Genomic DNA, 21,592 nt, shown 5'->3' on the forward strand with positions numbered 1-21,592 from the left:
GGGTTCGAGTCCCGCTTGGGGTGTCCCGTCCAGGGTGGGTCCTGTCCCGTCCCCCCTCGGCCTTGTGCCCCGTGTTTCCAGCTCGGGCTCCGCTTTGCCCGACCCCCCCTTTTGGGACCAGCTGCTGTAGACAATTCAATGCGACTCGTTGCAAAAAGTCTAGGGGGCCCCTCAGCAGAACACGTCACTTCCGGCCGAACTGCCTGCTTGCATTCGGCGCAGCACGTGGTTACTGACAACCTCGTTCAATCGGGACCCGGTGGCAACGAACTTGGGTTCGAATCATGTGCTTAAAGAGAAAACATTCCCAAGAGGAGGCACGTGTGGTACCGAAATGTGACTGACACACACACACACACACACACAGCTGGGATGATGAAAGACCGTTTTTGCTCATTTTCACTTTCAACAAGTTATCTTGGGAAAATTCCAGCTTGGAGGGGAAATCCCGCCGCAGGTACTTTCCCTCTTTAGATTTTATGTATCATGATCATCATCAGCCCGTTATTTATAAACAAAAAAGAAGAAGGTCGTTTTTTAACCGCGCGACAACAACAACAACAACAACACTGACTGAGCAGCTCCGACACCCGTCCGGGACTCACTAACGCGCTGCTCGTCACTCTGTGACAAAAAAAAAATTGAAAAAGCGGTCGGACACACACAAACGCACACTCTCACAGTGATACAATCGAATCGGTGCAACTGTTACGCGAGAGCGGCGCGCGACCGCACACATCACATAAAAGAGGACGAAACTGCCGAAAAGCGCTGTGACACGAGCACGAGCACGAGCACGAGCCCGATCCCGGCCGGGGTACCGCGCGCACACATCGATTGACTCGCTCACTGTGTAGGTGCCTCGTTCGCACCGGAAGTGCGGAGCTTCCACGGCGGCGGCTAAACTCCTACGCCTCACACACACACACACACACACCCACAGAGTCCGCGGCGCAGAAACGCCTAAACACAACACACTACACTACACACGTACACGTACACGTACCCAGGGCGCAGAGGATGAGGATGAGGAGCAGGTGAGCACGTGTACCACCCATTCCCGTGCCGGCGACGTGTGTCGAAAAACCCGCGTTCACCTGCGATGGATGCGCGCCACCGCCCGTACTCGTACTCGTGCACGTGCACGTGGCCCCCTACTGTAAGTATCGCGATGGCGCCACGTGGCGACACTTTGAAAAGTGTCTTTTCCTCATTCGAGGGCGAAAGTAAGAACCACGAATAATAAACTTTGCAAACAACTCGAATTACATTATTTTTTTCTCTTTTATTTACCACCACACAAATTACACAATTCGAACAGCTCAGCGGTGCGTCTTGCTTCTTATGTTTCACGATTTGGTGTAAAAGTTTTTCACCACGGTAATACCAGCCAGCCAGGTATTCTACTCTACCTACCAACTACCGAGTTGTTACCTTCTATTTGAGGACATGATCTTTAGCAAAGGTTACACACACACACACACACATTAAAACACGTCCAGTATCTGATTAATGTCTTTACACAAGAAGAACCAAACCTGCCGGGGTCCGCCCCCCCCCCCCAACAAAACACACACAGTGACACACACACACACACACACACACACACACACAAAAACACGGTGAATTTGCAGTGTTACATGAAACATGTGATGTGGCCGTAAGGGACGCAGGTCTTGATGTAACTCAGTCACCCTGGTAAAGCTGTGCTCTTTACTCTTCGACTTCGTACTGATCTGTCATCATTTGTACAGCAAACACTCTGGAGAAGCCGCGCCGTATTATCGTATATATAGATTATAGATAGATGGATAGGTAGGTGGATGGGCGAACAGATAAGATCGAAGCCTCATTTACTCCACGGGAAAACTACTAAGTACAAACTTTCCTCAGAGGGAAACTTCCCGCCTTTCAACGAGACATTTCAGGTGAAATTTAATGACACATGATGATGATCGGAGACGGAACAAATCACTAACGTTCTTTATTTATTTATTTATTTATTTATTTATTTATTAGGGCCCCGCGAGCCACTGTCGTGTCTTTCTTTCTTTGTCGATGTGTCTCTGTCCGAGGGGATACACACTCGGGGGGAGTCCGCGCTGTCCCGCCCCACGTGGACAGACTCGCGTGAGGAAGCTGCGCCACTTTCTTTCTCTTTCACTTCTTTACTTCCCCCCCCCGCCCCCAACACACACACACGCACACAACACGCCTATATATGAGGGGGTCGGAGCCGCGTCTCCAGTCCCGCCACGCGACGCCCGCTGTCATGGACTTTCTCCTGGACCTCCATGCGCACCTGCGCCTCCCGCTCGTCCTCCTCCTCCTCCTCCTCGCGGCCCGGACAGTCACGGTGTCTCCGTCCTCGGCCGATGGCGACGCTGCTGTCCCCCGGCGGCACGTGCGCTCCCAGTGCGGCGGGGACGCGCTCCTGTCCTGCAGAGCCGCGCTCAAGACTGGAGTCCGGTACCGGGATGTCAGGTGGTACAAGGTGCGGCTTCGGCTCTTATTATTTACCGCTCTATTATTAATAGTTCATTACTCGGCTCATAAATAGCTCATTTACTCGGCTTTTTGCCGGACTACCTTCTTTTACACTCATTTACTCGGGTTTCCTACAGGTCTGATGCGTGTTTTCGCTCCTCCTTCTCTGCCTTTTCTTTTTTCAATGGACGTCGCGAACGGGTGGTCGTAGTCCCGTACTGTAGTACTTTACTGTGCTCCTCATCTTACTTTCATTCATTGCCTCAGTTCGGCCGAGCTCAGACATTCATAACGCGCTCCTTCCTTACTTACTCTCTTTTACCTCCGACCTTCAGGACCTCCGATGTCCCATTTCTAGTGCTTACTGCTGCTGTCCTCGAGAGGAGCGCGGAACCGGCGTTTTGACCACGTTTTTACCATCAATTGATCATTCTAGCTTATCACTATTTATTTATTTATTTATTTTTATTTATTAACTAGTCCCTATTCAGCAGTACATCCAACGACTCTTTGCCTGTTCATCCTCCTTGTCACAGCTGATCAGAGATGATCACGTGTCCCAATGAACCGATAGAAGAGTAAATCGATACATACAAATGATACACAATAATAATCCTGCTAGCTGTCCATTGTCTGACCCCCCCGGAGTGAAACCTTCTCTGTGCCAGTGTTCAGTTGTGGCCTGCGGTCCACATGGGCACTGACAGCCTGTCAGGTGTGTGTGTGTGTCAGTCACACTGCGTGTCACCGCTGACCTGCCACATGGTCACAGCAAAGTGGCTGTTTTGAGCAAAAACTCTCACAATGAAACAAGACCTTTTCATGGGTCTTTTCCACATCGCTCAGGTACGACTCCTGTCCCCTCTGTCCCCTCCGTCCCCCAGGTCGCCGAAGGGCCCCAGCCAGAGCGCAGCGGCATCCTGCGTAAGAGTCTCACCACGAACGTCACCCACCAGTACAGAGGCTACGGGGGGGGCCCTGCCCCGCTGCTGGACGGCGACTCGTTGGACCTCATCCTGTTCAACACCACGGCTCAGGACGGCGGCACGTACAGCTGCTTCCTCAGTGCCCCCGTGGGAGAGCAGAACCAGGAGGGAATGGTCTATCTTACAGTGACTGGTGAGTCCAGCACCCCCCCACAGCCCCCCAGTGTGTCCCGCTAAGAAGTTCATACCTCTGACTTACTCGCCCGAGGTCGTTTTCACGTTAGTCACGAGTCTGCAGGGAGTGATATGTGGTTAAGGGGCTGCTCTTGTGACCATGTGACCATGCTGATGAAAGAGGCCAGAGCCCCACACAGTAGAGCAGTGTGGAACAGAGAGCTGCCATCAGACCGTAAACACGAGCGCTTTTAGACCATGACCGCGACTCCCTCCTTCTCCAGGCTGCCCTGAGGAAACGACATTCAGCGACCTTTGGCTCGAAGGAATCCTCTTCTTCACTGTGGCTCTGTCCCTCTTCTTGTTCTTCATCTGCTGGGTGAGTCTTTGTCCCCCTTGTCCCCCCTGTTCCCCCTGTTAATGCAAATATCTTCCCCATTCATTACACATATGTGAAAAGCCCCTTTTGCTCATTAGAGCAAGTTGACTATTTTACCATGACATGACCGCTTACCCTCTACAGTTACCTCATAAAGTCAAAATGAACAAACGCTGACACTGTAACTAGTCCTCACGAACCAGTCCCTTCTTCGTGGATGGACAGCATCAAGTTACAGTCGTCCCCAGTGGACGCTGCTGTGTGGAGCAGGACCAGCAGGGACCAGTCAGGCGTTTGTTGTATAAACAGTGGAGAGAGTGGTAAAATGAACGTGTTACTCTGCTCCCCCAGGTCCTTCTGAAGAACCTTTCAGTACTGGGAGAGAAGCAGAAGCAGCTTCTGAAGGAGAAGATCCTGAAGACTCCTCTGGAGAAGAAGACCTTGCAGCTGATATACACCCCCGGCCTGAAAGACGGCTCTCCCTACCGCCACGTGTGCGTGTGATCCAGTCCCAGAGGTTTGGTTCTGTACCCTGACTCGGTGTAGGGCGATGCCCCTCGCGACACACCTGATCCCCACCCCACAGGCATTTGGACTTGTCCTCCTCTCTGGGTCACCTCACTTGTGTCGGCTGGGTGGTCCTTGAGGAAAACCACCGGAAAAGAGCGTCTTTACTGGGAGGATGAGCTCCGAGCTCGAGGCGGTTAAGGACACGAGGGAGTTTCTAGTCAGATCAAGTCAGCTGTGTGTCAGCTGTCTCACCTGTGTCGACATGTCAAAGAGTTTCAAGAGCAGCATCTCCCTCTGCGTCTCCCTGTAGCTTCCTGTAGCTTCCTGTATCAGGTTCAACTCTCTGGTTACGGTCTACTTGGAGCTCAAAGGGTCTCCGTCCCGATACCTGCAGGAGCTGATCGCTCCCTACAGCCCAGCAAGAGCGCTGTCCTCCTCTCCCTCTGGACGCTCGGTGGTCCCGCTCTCAGGGGTCCAACATCTAAAGCCCTTTGCGCTCTACCTACTCTGAGCTGTGTGTCACTTTGGGGGAAACGTATGAACGGGTGAATAGAAGAAGAACTAATAAATAATGAATAAATGTGACTGTGACGCGGTGTGGGACACGGAGGGGAAACAGCTCAGACGGAGACGACCGAGTGACGTGACGTGACGTCCCACTCAAACCGCGATGGCTGATGGCGTGTGCGCTGACTCTTCTTAACTCTAAACTTTATACACTGTAACTGGTATACAGAATAATAAGCTACCTTGTTTTACTGTGATTGAACCATATGTGCTTGTTCATGTACAACCTACGGGTGAAAAGATGTGTCTTTAGGGTAAAAGTTGTAAAACTGAGCTCAACAGATGACTACATGGACATCATTACCCTGTAGATGGACACCTACTGCCCTCCTGTCCAGCTTTGTGCCTAAAATGTACAGATTCTGACTCAGCGTACGGCACGTTCCCGAAGGGCGTATCAAACATGGTTATGAGTATTAATGAAATTTCATGAATTTCTAGCAGGGAAGTGACCTGTAGTTCATGTGGCAGAAAAACACATTTTTGTTGTGTTGGTTTATTTTGTGGGAAGTTCTCAAGATACTGTACATCTGTTACGTTAGAATTTTTCCACGTTCGTATGAAATAAAATGAAGACGTGTTCAGTCGTGCTCTCCTTCTGTCGCATTTCAACCGAAATTCGTCTCATCGGCCCCGCTGTGCCGTCGCTGTGATAAAACCACCGGGGAAACAGGTGCTCTTCTCGAGAACCAAGTGACTGAAAACAAAAGCAGAAATGAGGATGAGCAGAGAAAGAAAAAACATGAGAAAATGCAAAATATTATTGAGAAAAGAAGAAATCCTTTGTATTTAAACCTGGGAAAAAACCCTGTTTTCGCAGCAATACCCTTGAGTGCTGAGACGTTGTGGGGAGACGGGCGGCACCACGAGAAGTGAAACTGCGACACTCGAGGCTCGATGCGCTCAGCGTAGTGTGCGTCATGGGTTCGGTTCAGCGCCACGATCCTGGGGAATGCGGCACCTCGCTGTGCTCCGCACACACCTCCGCGCACACTTTCTACCGAGTCTCGGCGCGCGTCCTTTTCACGTCTTAGTCCGCACTTTGCCCGACTTCCCGTTCCAGCGTCAGGTCCAGATAGGTACAGACAGCTTGAGTGGGCTTCTGGATGGCAGCCTATGGCTCCAGGTTCGAGTGTGTATCTCACCAGGGAACGGGCCTTGACCACACCTTGCGAACGACCTGGGGAGGCACTGTTCTGGTCCCTCAAAAGGGCTACAAGGGGTCAAGCATGGGACAGCCAGTAGTGTACTGGTTAGAGCTACTTCCTTTGGACCTAAAGGTTGCAGGTTTGATCCCCACCTCTGGATACAGTATCCTCGAGCAAGGTACTTACCCTAAAAAGTGCTCTAGTGAAATAATTCAGTGGTATAAATGGCAAAATCATTGTAGGTAGACTAACATTGTAAGGTGCTTTGAAGAAAAGTGTTGACTAAATGGATGAATGCTGGGAGTGTGTACTGAGGGTGGTGGCTCTGGCACATGTCTCTACACCACACACACACAGGCCATCAAAGAGGCTCCCTCTGTACTTCAGGTGAAAAACCACATCTGTGAAACTGCGGAGAGGGTGAGGTTCAGCACCTGGGTCGTAACCCTATGTGCAGCAAGTGCTTGTTTTTCTGTGAACTGGTTTGTTTACGTGTGTGTGTGTGTGTGTGTGTGTGTGTGTGTGTGTGTGTGTGTGTGTGTGTGTGTGTCTCTCCTGCATTTATGGTGATAAACCATGGTGAGAGGGCAGAGGCCAAGGGGCATCCTGGGGGGCTTTGTCTCACAGCTGTAAAACTGTTCTGTTCCTCTCACCCTTTTCTCCAAAGTGACTGACAGCAGGGTAATTTTTACTACATCGGTTCAGGGGAAGTACCTCGGTCCAGGGTACTGCAGCCCACAGAGCATTATTAATGTCACACATTTGCAGACACACCGCCTAAGCACAAATGTGTGTAATGTGTGCCTAACCCTAACTGTACACCCCATCGGGAAAAGTATGAGCTTATTTCACGTGTGTGTGAGATTTAAACATTTCTGTGAACACATCTAGATTGTTTTATATACCGTATATTTAATATCACAATCACACACATTTTCTCTAGCGTATCGGTGAGAAGATTCTGTGCAGCGACACTTTTCTCCCAAAAAACTTCCGAAGTTCAGCTGCTTACCCATTTATACCTCGGGGTAGCTTTCACTGGAGCAACTGGGGGTCGAGGGCACTGCAGCTGGAGGGGGGATTTGAACCTGTGACCGAAGGGTCCGGGATAACGGCCGTAACTACCGCACTAGCTGCTGATCCGAGATACAGCACACAACGGCAACAAGTGGGGTCACAGTATGTTTTTAATTAACCGCTGATACGAAATAACAAAAATAATTTATATATACACACACACACATATATAAAGTATATACAAGAGTTTCCATGCAAAAAAAATACAAACAAAAGCAAAAGTGTGTTCAGTTTGGCAGGAGACGCTCCCATTTGGGCGGAGCGGAAGCGTGAGGCAAAGACGACACACACGTCTCAAGCGTTTGTTCAGAAAAGGCCTTCCGGCATCTCGAAAAAATTCCGTTTTAATTCAGTTCAGTGTTTTCTCACTCTAACTGTCACTAAATTGTCAGTAAGGAACCTTTTGCAACATATGACTTGTGGGGTAATAATGGTGACTTTGGTGACATTTAGTGAAACTGGAAAGGTGACAACACTGGGCAACAAGTGCGGTATTGTTCTGGCCGTGGGGAAAGCCTGACACCGTGTGTGTGTGTGTGTGTGTGTGTGTGAGATGCCGCCGGAGGAAGAGGAAGCGAGAGCACGTGCTCCGCGACCCAACTGCCTTGTGGCGCTAAGAAAAACCATAAACTCATTTGATCCAGTTTAACACTTCGAGTGCCGCTGCCCGAAGGGACCTCAAGAGGACCGCCGGAGGCAGTTCAAACATGGTAAAACAGGAGACCGCAAGTGTCACGGGGAAACTTGCCAGCCTTAAGAGCTCTGCACAGCCCTCACAGATCCCTTTCAGACTGAGTCGGCCCAAACTGAGACACATTTACTTTCGAAGCAACGATTCCCACTGAAACTGCAGGAGGAAGGAAGAATATTCGGACCGAACTCGACTTTGAGGACCGAGAACAAAGTGAGCGTGCGGCACAGTTAAGAGCTGCTCCGAAATGCTGCAGTGCCCCCCGCTGCTGATGGGATGTAAAAGAGGCCTGAGGGAGGATTGTGGTCGAACAAAGAGCGACGTCCCCAGGCGAGCTGCACTGCGCCGGAAGCGCCGCACACTGACACCGAGAGACCATCCGACACCCGGCCATCTGCTCCGGACCGGTTTGCGGCGAGAACGCAGCGAACTCTTTAGCGTGAAAACCATCCCACGTGGAACCGTTGCGAAACGATGGCAGCCGTATTAATAACAGCGGTACCGCGCTACACGATGAGCTCAGAACACGTGGCAGCGACACACACCGTTAGGCCGTAAACCGTTTCCAAGTCAATACAGATGCGGGATATTTTGAGCTGCCACTTTCCAGTATCCAAAATATCTAAAGCTGTTTGGCTGGTTAACAACAAAAAAGTATAAAACGTATACAAATGCTGCTTGATAAATATTTTTTGCATAAACAATTAATACATTCGCATCTGCTGCCCCCTACATGTTTCTGCCCGTTAGTGCAGGGGACTGCTGGGACCCTTGCGGACTCGGGTTCGAGACGGAGGGTCTCTCCGCTGCAGGATAGCACCACACTAGAGGACACGCAGCTTCCACAGGAACTGCACCAGCGAAGACGCAAAAACACAAGTGTTTCTGCACCAAAGTGTCCCGACACTGTCAAACAGTTTTACTTCTACATTTTCAAATAAATACAGTTTGATGAAAGGTCACTTTTGAACAACCTTTTCTATATTGCTCCTCGTCCCTGTGAGCACAATTCATACTGGACTCCAGCGACTTTATTGCAGGATTGTTAGCAGCCAAAATACCTACAGCTGCTCTTAAGTTAATCTCATATCCAACTCAGTGCTTTTTGCTTCTGAAGTTACCAGCATCTAACATTAAAATGTTCAACCACCCAGTTTCCCTTTTGGAATGTACTGGAAAAACTGGCCATGAAAAACAAAGAAATTTTGTCCACAAATGTGGCTCCTCTTGGTTGCGGACCCCCCCCGAGTTGTGGAACAGCACCATACTGGCATTTACAGTAGCTTTGGGAAGTAGATGAGCTCCTTCATTCACACCAATGAAGCCAATATTCACATCCACACATTCAACACGTCATACATTCAGAAACTCCATATATAGAAACCTCTACAGAATACCACGGTGAGGGGTGTAAACACACCAAAAGGAATGAAGGCCTCACTATGAATGGCACCGAGAAGCGCAGCGATGATGCTGCCTGAGCTGAATCAAGGCACCTGGGACACGTGTCCCCTAACTGTGGGTTCAGACCACAGGACCCCCCGGGGCCCCCTGCTCAAGTAAAGCCTCCCATCCCGAGGTCTGTCTTATCAAACTGGTTGAATCCCTACCAGCGACACGACTCCTTCTCCGAAAATGGTTAGTTAGCCCTTGACACCAGGTAGCAGCTCAGGAAACAGCGAGAATGAAACCCCAAAGCAGCCGCTGAAGATTTACAGCTTATCGCTGCAACGTAAGATTACTTCTACGACGAATGTTTTCTCTACTCTCCTGCATAAAACCACATTCGCCCGAATGCTCGATGAAAGGCAGACGTGCTCCAATTGCAGTCGTCACAGAGTGTCTGTCACCAGCCATGTTCACAAGAGGTTGTCATGGGGGACAGGTTGAGCGTGTTGCTGTTGCCGGCGGCGATGGTACAGTGCCGCGATGACAATGACGACGAAGACAATGACGACAATGGCGACGACGACGACGACCGTAGGCACAAAGGTCCGAGCTCCACTGGTGGCCACCGATGATCCGCTGCTATCTGTCAACGAGGAACAGCGAACGTCACACAGAGCGTAAGCAGACGGTGAGGAAGAACACAAATACTGTGAGAGGCGTGTTGGCGTACCTGGGTCCCCAGGAGGTCCAGCAGGGCTCTCATCACCTGAACAATTGGAGTGAAACAAAAGGTCACTGGAAGTCCATGTGGGGGAGAATCCAAAGATCATGTGGTCAAGACCCGTGGTATCCGTGCACAGCCACTTGGGTAACCCAGCCACAGCTTGAGCAGGTATTCATTGAAGAAGGGTCTCAAACTCATCTCCTTCAGAACCACTTCTCTTCTGATCTCCTCACAGCTCCATCAATGAGTTCAACACCATCTGCTATAATTATTTATGTATTTGCTATTTGAATGCTGCTGCTCTAACCACTACACTACAAGCTGCCCCTGTTAACACATGGACTCTGATGATTCTGCATGTGGTAATAGATGTGAGGACGGAAGACTGAGACCCCTGAGGTCAAGACCCCTCTTTCATAAGAAACATGCAGAGCACACAGGAGACACTAGCACACTAGAGGGTCACACATGCACATTTTCACCGTCAGCCTTCTCAACAGCTTTAGAGTGGAAGCCGACAGCCATGCAATGATAATGGGTCAAAAAGAAGTACCTTTCACTGTGACTGGGTGGTTCTTGTATTCTTGCTTCCTAGAGATGATCCCTAAAGCACACAGGGTGGGAAACACATGGTAGGTTGTGTTATGTTAGGAGTGAAGAAGTTTTAGTCTCTCCCATGATCAGTCATATTGGAGCTCAGTCCTTATTTCTTGCAACGAGGAGCTTGACTGTCCTCAAGCACAGGCTGACCGCACTTGACCACAGGCTGACTGGATATCACTGCAGCCTGATAAGATGTGAGTTACTATAAATTCCAATTTTATTACACATCAAAACATATTAAACTTTATTAATCTGTATTAATCTGGGAGGTACTTCTGTCTACAGTGACAATAGCAATGCACTGGATAATGGAAAAACAACAAAATACTACACTGGCTGATAACACTGCAGCAGTGAAGGGGTTAAATATAACATAGGAATGACTACCAACATTACAATAAAATGCGTAATGATAGTCGGCTGAAACCAAGAAAATGGGAAACAGGACAGAAACAAAAAAAACACTCAGTGACACACACACACACAGAGGTCTTTCCTTCACATTTAACAGAAGTTATGCTTGTTGCCACGGCAACAACCTCTGTCCTTCCAGTATCTTACCAATGAAATGGACCCTGGTCTCATTCACATCCTGTGCCTAGAGAAAGAGGGGAGAAAATTTTGTCAGCGGGTGTGTCTTCTGGGAAAAGGGCAAGGGACACAGCACAGGGGGATGTGAACACAACTCACACTGGTCAGGCAGAAGAAGGTGAGGGTGACATTCTCACAGGTGTATAGAAACAACTTGCCAGAATACACCTTGACACACGGTGTTATACACTGCTCCTGATGGTCGTAAATTGCGATCCTCTGCAGGAAAACCAAAGGCCACGGTCAGTGTCAGCACTTTCTGGACACGTCCATAACCCAAAGACGGCGGAAACAGGAGACAGGGGTTCTGACACAAAGCTTGGGAAAGGGGACAGTTTTCCAACACTTCAGCCTGTACATGGGCCAGCAGGTGGCGTAGCGGCTATAGCTCTCTGTCCACTGGGAGGACTGCGCTGTGAATGGTGCTGCAGTGTAGTGGTTAAAGCTACTGCTTCTAACTCCAAATGTTGCAGGTTTGATCCCCACCTCTGGCTATAGAACCCTTGAACAAGGTACTTGCTCTGAAGTGCTACAGTAAAAATGACCCAGCTGTATAAATGGGTAAATAATTGTAAGGTTGTAGTAACTGCAGGGGAGTGGTGGTGCAGTGGGTTGGACCGGGTCCTGCTCTCCAGTGGGTCTGGGGTTTGAGTCCCGCTTGGGGTGCCTTGTGACAGACCGGTGTCCTGTCCTGGGTGTGTCCTCTTGCCCTGTGTTGCCTGGTTAGGCTCTGGCTCCCTGTCACCCCATATGGGACAAGTGGCTTCAGATGATGTGTGTGTGATGTATAGTAACTGTAACCTTAACAGTGTAAGTTGCTTTGAAGAAAAGTGTTGGCTAAATGAGTGAATGTATAGTGAGAGACCTGCAAAATAATGTTCTCTGAGCAAATGGTTAATTTTACCGTTTGGTTCCAATCCCAGCTCTGCTGACAGTGGCTGATGTTGTGCTCATAGGTGAGAGTCACCCATCCCTTCTCTGGACACTGGTAATTTCGCGTCATTTCCAGCACCACTGAACATGATGCTGGACTCCAGCCAATCAGTGCTGGAGAAAGAAGGCAGATGGGGATGGGGTGGAGGGGGAGCGGTTTAGTGTCACACACCATACACCAATGTGCAAACTCAAATACACACACATTTTGCCAGATGCATACACTCACACACACACAGGTGTACAAAGACATGGCAAGTGAGCAGCCCATGATGAGACCCCAGAGGATGGCAGAAATTTGTGGAAGGTGCACACAATAACTAATCCAAATTTCGATGTGTGTGTCTGAACCCTTGCTCTGTATTCCTGAGCACCACGAGTGTGTGAGCACACCCTCCACTCGGGCGATGACGACATGTGCAATGACTCGGTCAGGTGACGATCTCCTGATCGCTGCGCTTAACTTTCATTTGCCGAATGACGTAACGCGCGTGCGCTTTTCGGACGGAAATTCCCTTAAAGTGTTGCGCAACACTGCGATCACGTGAGACTCGAACGACCGGCGCACTATAAACATTAATTTTTTTTATTTTTATTTTTAAAAATAATATTTTTAAAACCTTTTCCTCTGTTCGGACAACTAAGCGGACAATGAAGATGGAGCGAGAAACTAGTACCATTTATGACGTCCAATCGCCCGACCGACCGCTTCGAAACTTAGGCACGAATACTACGAGATTATTATTTAATTAATATTTACGTTTACATTTATTCATTTAGCAGACGCTTTTCTCCAAAGCGACGAACATCTCAGCAAAAATACAGTTTGTACATTACTGTACATTAGAAGAAAGAGATGGCTGCAGACGTGAGATGATGAAACAGCTGCAGATGATGTTTCCTCATCATCCGATCGTCATCGTATTGCTCGAGCAACGAAATCATGTTCGTTTCGCTTCTTGTGATGCAGTGTAACTCGGAAAATAAGTTTGCGAAGCCACTCATATGTTACTCTTTTCACTTTCTGCGTTTCGACCCGTTCACTAGTCTCGTCTCGACTGGAAGCGCTGATCACGACGCACTACAGTAATTTTGCAGTAAATATGGGCCGCGACTCGATGGTCGTACACACACACCGGTTCATGCGGTGGGAAAGTAAGTTACAAACTAACTCTGCACTTATGAATCAAAAAGAATCAAAAGTCCCTCTTTCTGTTGATCTAATGACTAATGGTGCACACATTGTGTTTTTATGTTATGAGACGTACGTCGCTTTGATTAAAGACAACGACTAAGTGTCCGCTAAATGATGTCACATGGGGATGTAAATGCAACTGTGAGAGCCTCGCGCTGAGTGATCGATACCACACACACAGTACTGTACTCACCGATTAGAGCGGTTAACAGGAGCGTTGGTGGAAGCCCCCCGAGGGGGGACAATGACACACTCATGCTGGAGTTTCCGCTACAATGTAACTGTTACTGTACTGTGGCCCAGAGCTGATGATGAAACAACGATGAATAAACGATGCGGTAACGATGAGTAAACAGTAACAACAATGCAATCAGAGATATCGATATCAATACCGAAGCGCGTTAACGTTGTCCTGTCGGTCCGTTGAAAAGGATAGTTTATTATTTTAATCGCAGTGAGTAAAACGCGTGACCGGCGCTCGCTGCGAACACCAGACTAGAGTAGAGTGCTGAACGTGAACTCCTTCGGGGGGGGGATCGGGGGGTGGGGAGGAATCTCTGACGGAGGCGATCAGCCGATGGCGAAAGACACCCTCCTCAGCCTGCAGGCCGGGGTGTCACGTTGCGCGAGAGACAATTCGCACTGATAAGTGTATCGCCGTGCGGTTTTTTTTTTTTTTTTTTGCTGCTTCTTTTTTCTTTGAAACGCTTTAAAACATAATAATAATAATTGTAAAATGGAAACAATCTTTTGAGAATCCTGTGCACGCGCCAGGGAATATCTGGCATTCATTGCGTCGTGATCTGAGCTGAAAGGCTGAGAAGTTATTGAACTTCTTGTTGCACTTTTTATTGCCGATCGGTGCTTGGTTCTAGTCCCTCAGAAGATGCTGGTGGCTTGAGGGCTACAGACCCTGACGATCATCATTGGGATGCTGCTCGATGCTTGAGAGACGCATAGTTACGCTTGATGACATTTCAGTGATTTACATCCGTCTTGGAAAGTTTGTGTCCTGTGTGTTTTTCTTCTGTCACATGGATGATTTTGCTGGTTTTCACATTTCAAATGATGCTTTATGCAATGTGCTTTTTCATTCCTTTGGGAAAATGTCATTTGTGTCTTGTTTTAATGAGTGGATGTGAATTTGTTTCCTCAGTGTGTTTATAATACGTTTTAGAAAATCTTGTTATTTATTTTTTGTTTCATGTTAAGTTGGGACTGGAAGAACTGTAATAAAAATTTGGAAAAAATCTTTGCAAAAATGAACACAAGTTTTGAGCAGATTTATTCCGGTAGTGCAAGAATTCAATATTCCTTTGAAGCTCCTCAAAAATGAAGAGGACAGATGTTCAGCCTCCAATAAGAAGAGATCATATAAAGTTTGGGAGAAAGTGACATGGATTGTGTTTTGTGGTCAGTTATAGGGTTAGAGTGAATGTCCACAGGTGCAGGACGATACTGTCTGTGACAAAACAAGATACCAACCAATTTAAACATTCCCAAGAGTGAAGGCAACACAAAAGAAATAGTAAATTCTATAAGCTGTCTATTACAGACAATGTTACAGTAATAATTGTACAGTGTGACACAAAGGTAACACACGCACGCGCTTGCTGGGGGTTGCGCGAGGTGGAGCCTAATCTGGCAACACAGGGCGTAAGGCTGGAGGGGGAAGGATACAACCAGGACGGGATGCCAGTCCGTCACAGCACACCCCAAGCAGGACTCAAACCTCAGATCCACCAGAGAGCAGGACCCGGCCAAGCACCACCACGCCCCCCACAAACATAACAGATGAGTACAAAACAGCTGTCAGCCTGAGAACTTCCATGGGGTAATCAGAGATCCTCCTGTGTAAACTTGCGCTCCAGCAGAGTTCGCCGAATTCCCTGCTGCCCAAAACTCCCTTGTCAAAGGCCACAGATCCAGTTACCTTTCTCGGGTGGCCGAGTGACATCCTTGGTGAAATTGTCCTGGGTACCATAATTTGGTCCTTCCACCTGGGTGTGTATCCTGTTTAAACCCTCCTTCTGGCTCCGATATTCTTGTTGTCCTTCTCAGGAAGCCCCAGCATCCTCAGGTGTCCATTGGCTGTCTGTCTGTCTTTGATCTAGACTCGAAGAGACCCTTGTCCTCAACCTTAGGGACACTCACTTTTCTTTAGTTGCATCTCGGTGTGTGTGTGTGTTGACTACCCTCCAGAGATAATGTTGTCTGCAGAGAGTCCACATAAATCTTGTTCACTTTGGGAAGTCTAGTTATAAGAATGGGGAGTAAAGACATCACATCATCATCTGATACCACTTGTCCTATACGGGGTCACAGGGAGCCAGAGCCTAACCCAGCAACACAGGGTGTAAGGTTGAAGGGGGAGGGACACACCCAGGACAGAGCACCAGTCTGTCACAAGGCACCCCAAGCAGGACTCGAACCCCAGACCCACCAGAAAGCAGGATCTGGTCCAACCCACTGCGCCACTGCCGCCCCCCCATGAGTAAAGAAACTTTTGTGTTAAATTGCTTTGTTATGTTAATTAAAAAATTTCCTTCCTTTTGTTCCATTTCTGGGAGCTATGTGAAACATTTTACTTTACACCCCATTTCCTGTTGGTTTGATCAACCTGGGCACCAGCTCTCAGTCTCTCCAGTGACATAGAAAAGACCAAGTGACCATCCTCCTTAAGGCCCTGGTTTCTACAGGTGAGACATTAAATAAATGATTTAATGTAAGAAACTCAAATGTGACTAATGTGTCCAGCAGGTCCAGGTCTTCCAATTGTGGAGGTTTGTACCGGTTTTCACTGTGTTATCCTTCATGTGGGATAGAGAGTAATTTCTTTTGGTTTTCACCGAATCTCGTATCCATAGCTGGACGGATTTCCTGAGGACGTAAAAAAAATGACACTGAATGATTGTCAGTCTGGGACAGAGGTTATTCCGAGGTATAAATAACTTCAACAAGCAAGCCATTCCAGTGCAACTAACACTATTTATAATGTGATGTAAGGGTCTCAAAGGGGAACCTCAGTGAAACACCTCCTCTGTGTCCCTGATTGTGACTCCACAGTTTATTAGTGTGACAATAATGGATCTGTCCATCATCTAGTCCTCATCCCCCTCACCAGTGTGTCTTCTCCTCCTGCAGAGGACAATAGCTGTGATGATGAGTGCAGTGAGAACCAGGACAGCGATGAGAACTGCACTGATGAGCACCGCGTCTGCAGGAGCTTCTGGTTCTGGAACAAAGAGCACAGACACACATGGTTCATATAGATCATAAATCATATACAGTACAGGCGTACAGGTGTCTTACCCCAGTTGACGTCCAGCTTGTTGTCCACACTCAGGTGCGACACAGTACAGGTGTAGCGGTGTCTCTCTCTCAGCTCCTCCTCACTGACACTCAGACTCCTTCTCAGCTGGTAGGTCCCGTCTCCGTTGGGCAGCACCTCTCCTCCCGTGAGCTCCCGGTCTGGGACGGGCCGGTCGTCCCTCAGCAGGGTCATGTTGACGCGTCGGGGGTAGAAGCCGGTGGCCACACAGCTCACCTGTGTCCTTCCGCTGTGTGGCTCTGTCTTCTGTATGACCCTCACTCTGGGGCGCTCTGTGGGGTCAGAAAGAGGACTTCCTGTTCGAGAGCTGTCACTGATGAGTGATGAGTAATTCATGTCCCATATTCCACATAACTCATTTCACTTTCATCAGTGCGTTGAACTTTACAGTTTAATGTGGACTTTTTACTTGTGTGTAAATACAGTGTCCTGTAGGGACCAATCTGGGTTCCCAGTGAAACACAAGACTATGAACTACACTGAACTCTCACTGAGTGTGTGAACAGATACCAACACAGTACTGTACCTTTCCTCAGCAGTATGTTCTTGTCCTCCTGCAGGTATCTCCTAAGTGTCCTCACACACAGAGGCCGGTAGATATTTGAGAAAGTCTGTTTTATGACATCACTTGTTATTTTGCTCCAAAAAAGCTCTGGAACCAGTGCATTCTGTGTATGAGTGAGGGCATCATATTGATATTTCTGTGCTCCATCATAAGCCTCTATAACAATAAAGCTACTCAGTGTATCTTCCTCCAGGTCACAGGCTGCAAAGGTCTGATAAACATGAACTCCTGTAGAAACCAGTTAAATAGAGAGAAACACTTATGATGTTCACTATATTGATACATTGATACAATAAATGTGTGTTTTATTTATCTATTAGAAACTGTATCATATGAGGTCTGATAACTGTTCAGTTTAGGGTTGAAATTCACATTCAAAAACCAATAATATGTTTCCTGAAAGAAGTCAGAAGAACTTCAGATGAACAGTTTGCTCACCTTGAGTGTGATTTGAACGCTTCATCATGGTATTTAATGAGGTTTTCATGGCACTGTAAAAGTTTGCACCCACATGATCTCTGATATCAGTTTCCTGTATGGAGTCATTTACCCTCCAGTGTCTCCGAGAAACAATCTTCTTTATGTCACTATCATAGTATTCCACAGGAACATCATTGACCAACAGTACCACAGTGAACTCTGGGAACTGTGTCTCTCCAAATATGAACGTAATCATCAGTGAGATAGAGTGGGAGTCTGTTTTAGAAAAAACAGAAAGATCTTATTAATATTTTAAACACTTTAATCTTAAAAAAATTTACAGCTTGAATGAAATATCCCAGACATTTTTCAAATCATTCATATTTCAGTGATAATCATCATAATTATGTTTACTTATTTAGCAGATGCTTTTCTCCAGAGTGACTTCCAATGAACTCTATGCAGTGTTATCAGCCCACACACCTTATTCACCACGGTGACTTACACTGCTAGATACATTACTTGCAATGGGTCACTCATCCATACATCAGTGGAACACACACACACACACACACACACACACACACACACACACACACACACACCCTCTGTCACTCACACACTCTGTAGGTGAACCTGAACATCATGTCTTTGGACTGTGGGAGGAAACCAGAGTACGCGGAAGAAACCCACACAGACACGGGGAGAACATACAAACATTGCCTGAGTAGGGATCAAATCTACATCCTCTCGGACCATCGGGGCGTTGTGAGACAGCAGCGCTACTCACTGTGCTACCATGCTGCCCCATAATTACTCGATAACTCAAAAAGAACACAAAAAAAAATTGATATCCAAATACCAAAATAAAAATCATATTTTAACACTCACATATAGTTCATTATGTTCTTTTACTGTATCTGTGGAATACTGGTTGTATACAGACAACACCATATCTTTTTTAACAGAGTCAGTTTTTTGACAGTACTGATGTTGAAGCGTGTTTGTTAGTGGATACACTCAGTACCACTATATGTAGTCATATCAGTGTAGTAAAACTCAGTACTTTACCTGTAGAGACCAGGTGAACTGAGCCCAGGATCAACAGCACCACTGCAGGTACCTTCATGATGATGATGATGCTGGAAACCGTGTCTCTGCTGCTCGTTTTGTCCTAAAGCACATAAAACAGTGAGAGCAAAGGGAACAGCTGTAGGGTTTGTGTAGCCTGAAGACAATTCGTTGGTTGTTAGTGAAACAAACCAGGTAAATTAGTCTGAACTAGTCCTACCACCCCTCATGTAGTAAAACACCTGTGGCAGCAGGAGGCGCAGTGGTTAGAGCTTCCACCTTACACTTCAATAAACCAGATTTCAATCCCCCTCCAGCTGATCAACGTGTTTAACATGAATTAATGAAGTAAGAATTAACTTGCTGTATAAAAGGTAAATCAGTCTAAGTCACTTCGGAGAAAAGTGTCAGTTAAATTAATAGATGTAAATCCTGAGTCAATCCATGGTGTCTCACATAGGTGTCTTTAACTGTGATCCACACCTTCACAATTTATACAGAATATTTTACACATGGGAGGGGGCGCGATGGTGCAGTGGATTGGACCGGGTCCTGCTCTCTGGTGGGTCTGGGTTTCGAATCCTGCTTGGGGTGCCTTGCAACGGACTGGCGTCCCGTCCTGGGTGTGTCCCCTCCCCCTCTGGCCTTACACCCTGTGTTACCAGGTTAGGCTCCGGTTCCCCGCGACCCCGCATGGGACAAGCGGTTCAGAAAGTGTGTGTGTGTGTGTGTGTGTGTGTGTGTGTGTGTGTGTGTGTGTGTGTGTGTATTTTACACACATTCATCTTTCTGCTGAAGTACGGCAACTGAGCACATTTTTTTATCTTTGAACAGTAAAATTACATTGTAAATACACACACTGTCTGAACTGGCACCCTAAGCGGGGACTCGAACCCCAGACCCACTGGAGAGCAATACCTGATCCAACCCACCACACCCCCCCTACATTGTAAATAGTCTCTGGAAATTCATACAATTTTAATAATCACTTGACCTGAATGGGGTCATGGTGAACTGAAAGTATTGGGTTCAAGGCTGGGGGTACACCATGGACAGAACACCAGTCCATCACAGGATAGCACACATACCCATTGATACAGTAAGAGCAATTTAAAGTCACCAGTTCACCTGAACTGTATGTCTGTGGATTGTGTGAGGAAACCAGAGCACCAAGAGGAAACCCATGTAGACACAAGAAAAACATGTAAACTCCAGACAGGCTGAGCAGAAATCGAACCCACTTCCTCCTTCTTTGGAACAAGACCTTCACTTCAGGTTATACATTTATTCGACACCTTTCTCTAAAGAAACATACAATTATTCACCCATTTATACAGCAGAATAATTTTACATCAGCAATTCAGGGTAAGTACCTTGCTAAAGGACACCACAGTTGGAGGTGGGATTCAAACTTGCAACCTTGAGGTCTAAAGATACCAGCTGTCCCTTGCAAAGCACTGAAAGACTTTTACATGAAACAGAACCGTGACCGTTATCTTACAGCCACTTTGCATTGACTAGGAATAGAACCCGGGTCTCATGTGTGGTAAACAACAGTTTCACCACTAAACCACCAATTTCTGGTTATGAGCAGAAACTCTACCTGCACAGGTGTGTGTTGAGTCTGTACACAGGTCACTACTGCGTATTCAGGAAGTGTTTGTTATACATCAAAGAAGTGCTTCATTCACTTTATGGAGAGCAGTTTTTCGGTGTTTCAATGTGAATGTGAGGAAGAACAGAATTATTAAAAAGTGTAATTCAATAACTCTAGTTCGATAGCTTATGTTTTTATATTGTACGTGTGTTCTTTGTTAGAAAAGGCACACAGGAATTAATATCCTATCATATAATATATTACATACAATAATAATAATAACCACATTGACTGCATGAATAGACTTGATCGCTACCAGTGGACTCACTCCTGAAAACACAAAGGACACAAGCGGAGAACAGAATGTTCTGGAGGAACTCTGTACATGTGGTCAACAAGAGCTGCTACTGACTCAACAGGACTGAACAACAAGTACAGCAGAGGGACCAGCAGATGGAATACTGGTTACAGCTGCTGTTTCTTAACTTAAAGGACGTGGGTTCACATCCCAACCTCTTACTGTGGCTCCACTGAGTAACATATTTACTCTTAAATTGTACAGTGACATCACCCAGCTGTTTAAATGGGTAAATAGGGTAAATGTAAGTGAGTAAACAGTGTAAGCTGTTGTGTGTACTATAATGATGAAGAAACACAACAGTTTGTAGAAATGAGGTGAAGGAAACCTTCCTGTGACGATACAATTATTGAACATCTTAACACCGATGTATGATTGTGTGGTCAAATAAGAAACCCTGATCTTACCTGGAGAAGCTCTTTTTCTGACTGGTTTTCAAATGTCTTCTGTGATACACACAACTAATTCCGTCGCAAAATACTTTCACTTTTGGTTATGATAAAGATTTCCTGTACAAGTGTGTGTTTGTAAATCGTGCTGCAGAGTCGAGTAGGTAATTACTCTGTCCTCTAGTGGTCAGTATATATCATGACACCTTCTTCTATTTCTTCTTCTTAACAACAACAACAGTATATGTATAGATGTATTTATTCAGCAGGCGCTTTTCTCCGAAACAACCTACATCTCATAGGAAATACAATTTGTGCATTACTTCAGCAGAAGGAGACACTTGGATGCAGACAAACAATTCTACAGTACAGTTGATTTGTCATAATCCACCATATGAACCAATGTACATCACACAGTAGCTGCATAATGGTTTATCCATAATTCAGCATTTATAATCACAAAATTA

At 46.9% G+C, this 21,592-nt stretch overlaps 3 protein-coding genes across 3 annotated transcripts; 1 reads left to right on the forward strand and 2 right to left on the reverse strand.

The window, feature by feature from the left end:
- Window positions 1-2,169: 2,169 nt before the first annotated feature.
- On the forward strand, window positions 2,170-4,789 carry cd83 (CD83 molecule). The gene is made up of 4 exons (XM_018751218.2): window positions 2,170-2,494; window positions 3,372-3,606; window positions 3,872-3,966; window positions 4,318-4,789. The coding sequence occupies exons 1-4, from the start codon at window positions 2,222-2,224 to the stop codon at window positions 4,468-4,470; spliced, it is 756 nt and encodes a 251-aa protein (XP_018606734.2). The 5' UTR covers window positions 2,170-2,221; the 3' UTR covers window positions 4,471-4,789.
- A 2,637-nt stretch (window positions 4,790-7,426) lies between these two features.
- Window positions 7,427-14,360, reverse strand: LOC108933848 (uncharacterized). The gene is made up of 8 exons (XM_018751216.2): window positions 13,787-14,360; window positions 13,588-13,699; window positions 12,171-12,313; window positions 11,366-11,485; window positions 11,237-11,273; window positions 10,626-10,676; window positions 10,079-10,114; window positions 7,427-9,991 (listed from the first exon to the last, which is right to left on the reverse strand). Exons 2-8 carry the CDS (start codon window positions 13,649-13,651, stop codon window positions 9,819-9,821), a joined length of 624 nt encoding a protein of 207 aa, XP_018606732.2. The 5' UTR covers window positions 13,652-13,699; window positions 13,787-14,360; the 3' UTR covers window positions 7,427-9,818.
- Window positions 14,361-16,477: 2,117 nt separating this feature from the next.
- LOC114909122 (class I histocompatibility antigen, F10 alpha chain-like) lies at window positions 16,478-21,249 on the reverse strand. Its single transcript, XM_029245968.1, has 6 exons — window positions 21,144-21,249; window positions 18,782-18,884; window positions 17,729-17,986; window positions 17,252-17,518; window positions 16,707-16,997; window positions 16,478-16,629 (listed from the first exon to the last, which is right to left on the reverse strand). The coding sequence occupies exons 2-6, from the start codon at window positions 18,837-18,839 to the stop codon at window positions 16,496-16,498; spliced, it is 1,008 nt and encodes a 335-aa protein (XP_029101801.1). The 5' UTR covers window positions 18,840-18,884; window positions 21,144-21,249; the 3' UTR covers window positions 16,478-16,495.
- Window positions 21,250-21,592: the final 343 nt, after the last annotated feature.

Source organism: Scleropages formosus, chromosome 18, assembly GCF_900964775.1.
Source record: "Scleropages formosus chromosome 18, fSclFor1.1, whole genome shotgun sequence".
Classification (NCBI taxonomy): Eukaryota; Metazoa; Chordata; class Actinopteri; order Osteoglossiformes; family Osteoglossidae; genus Scleropages; species Scleropages formosus.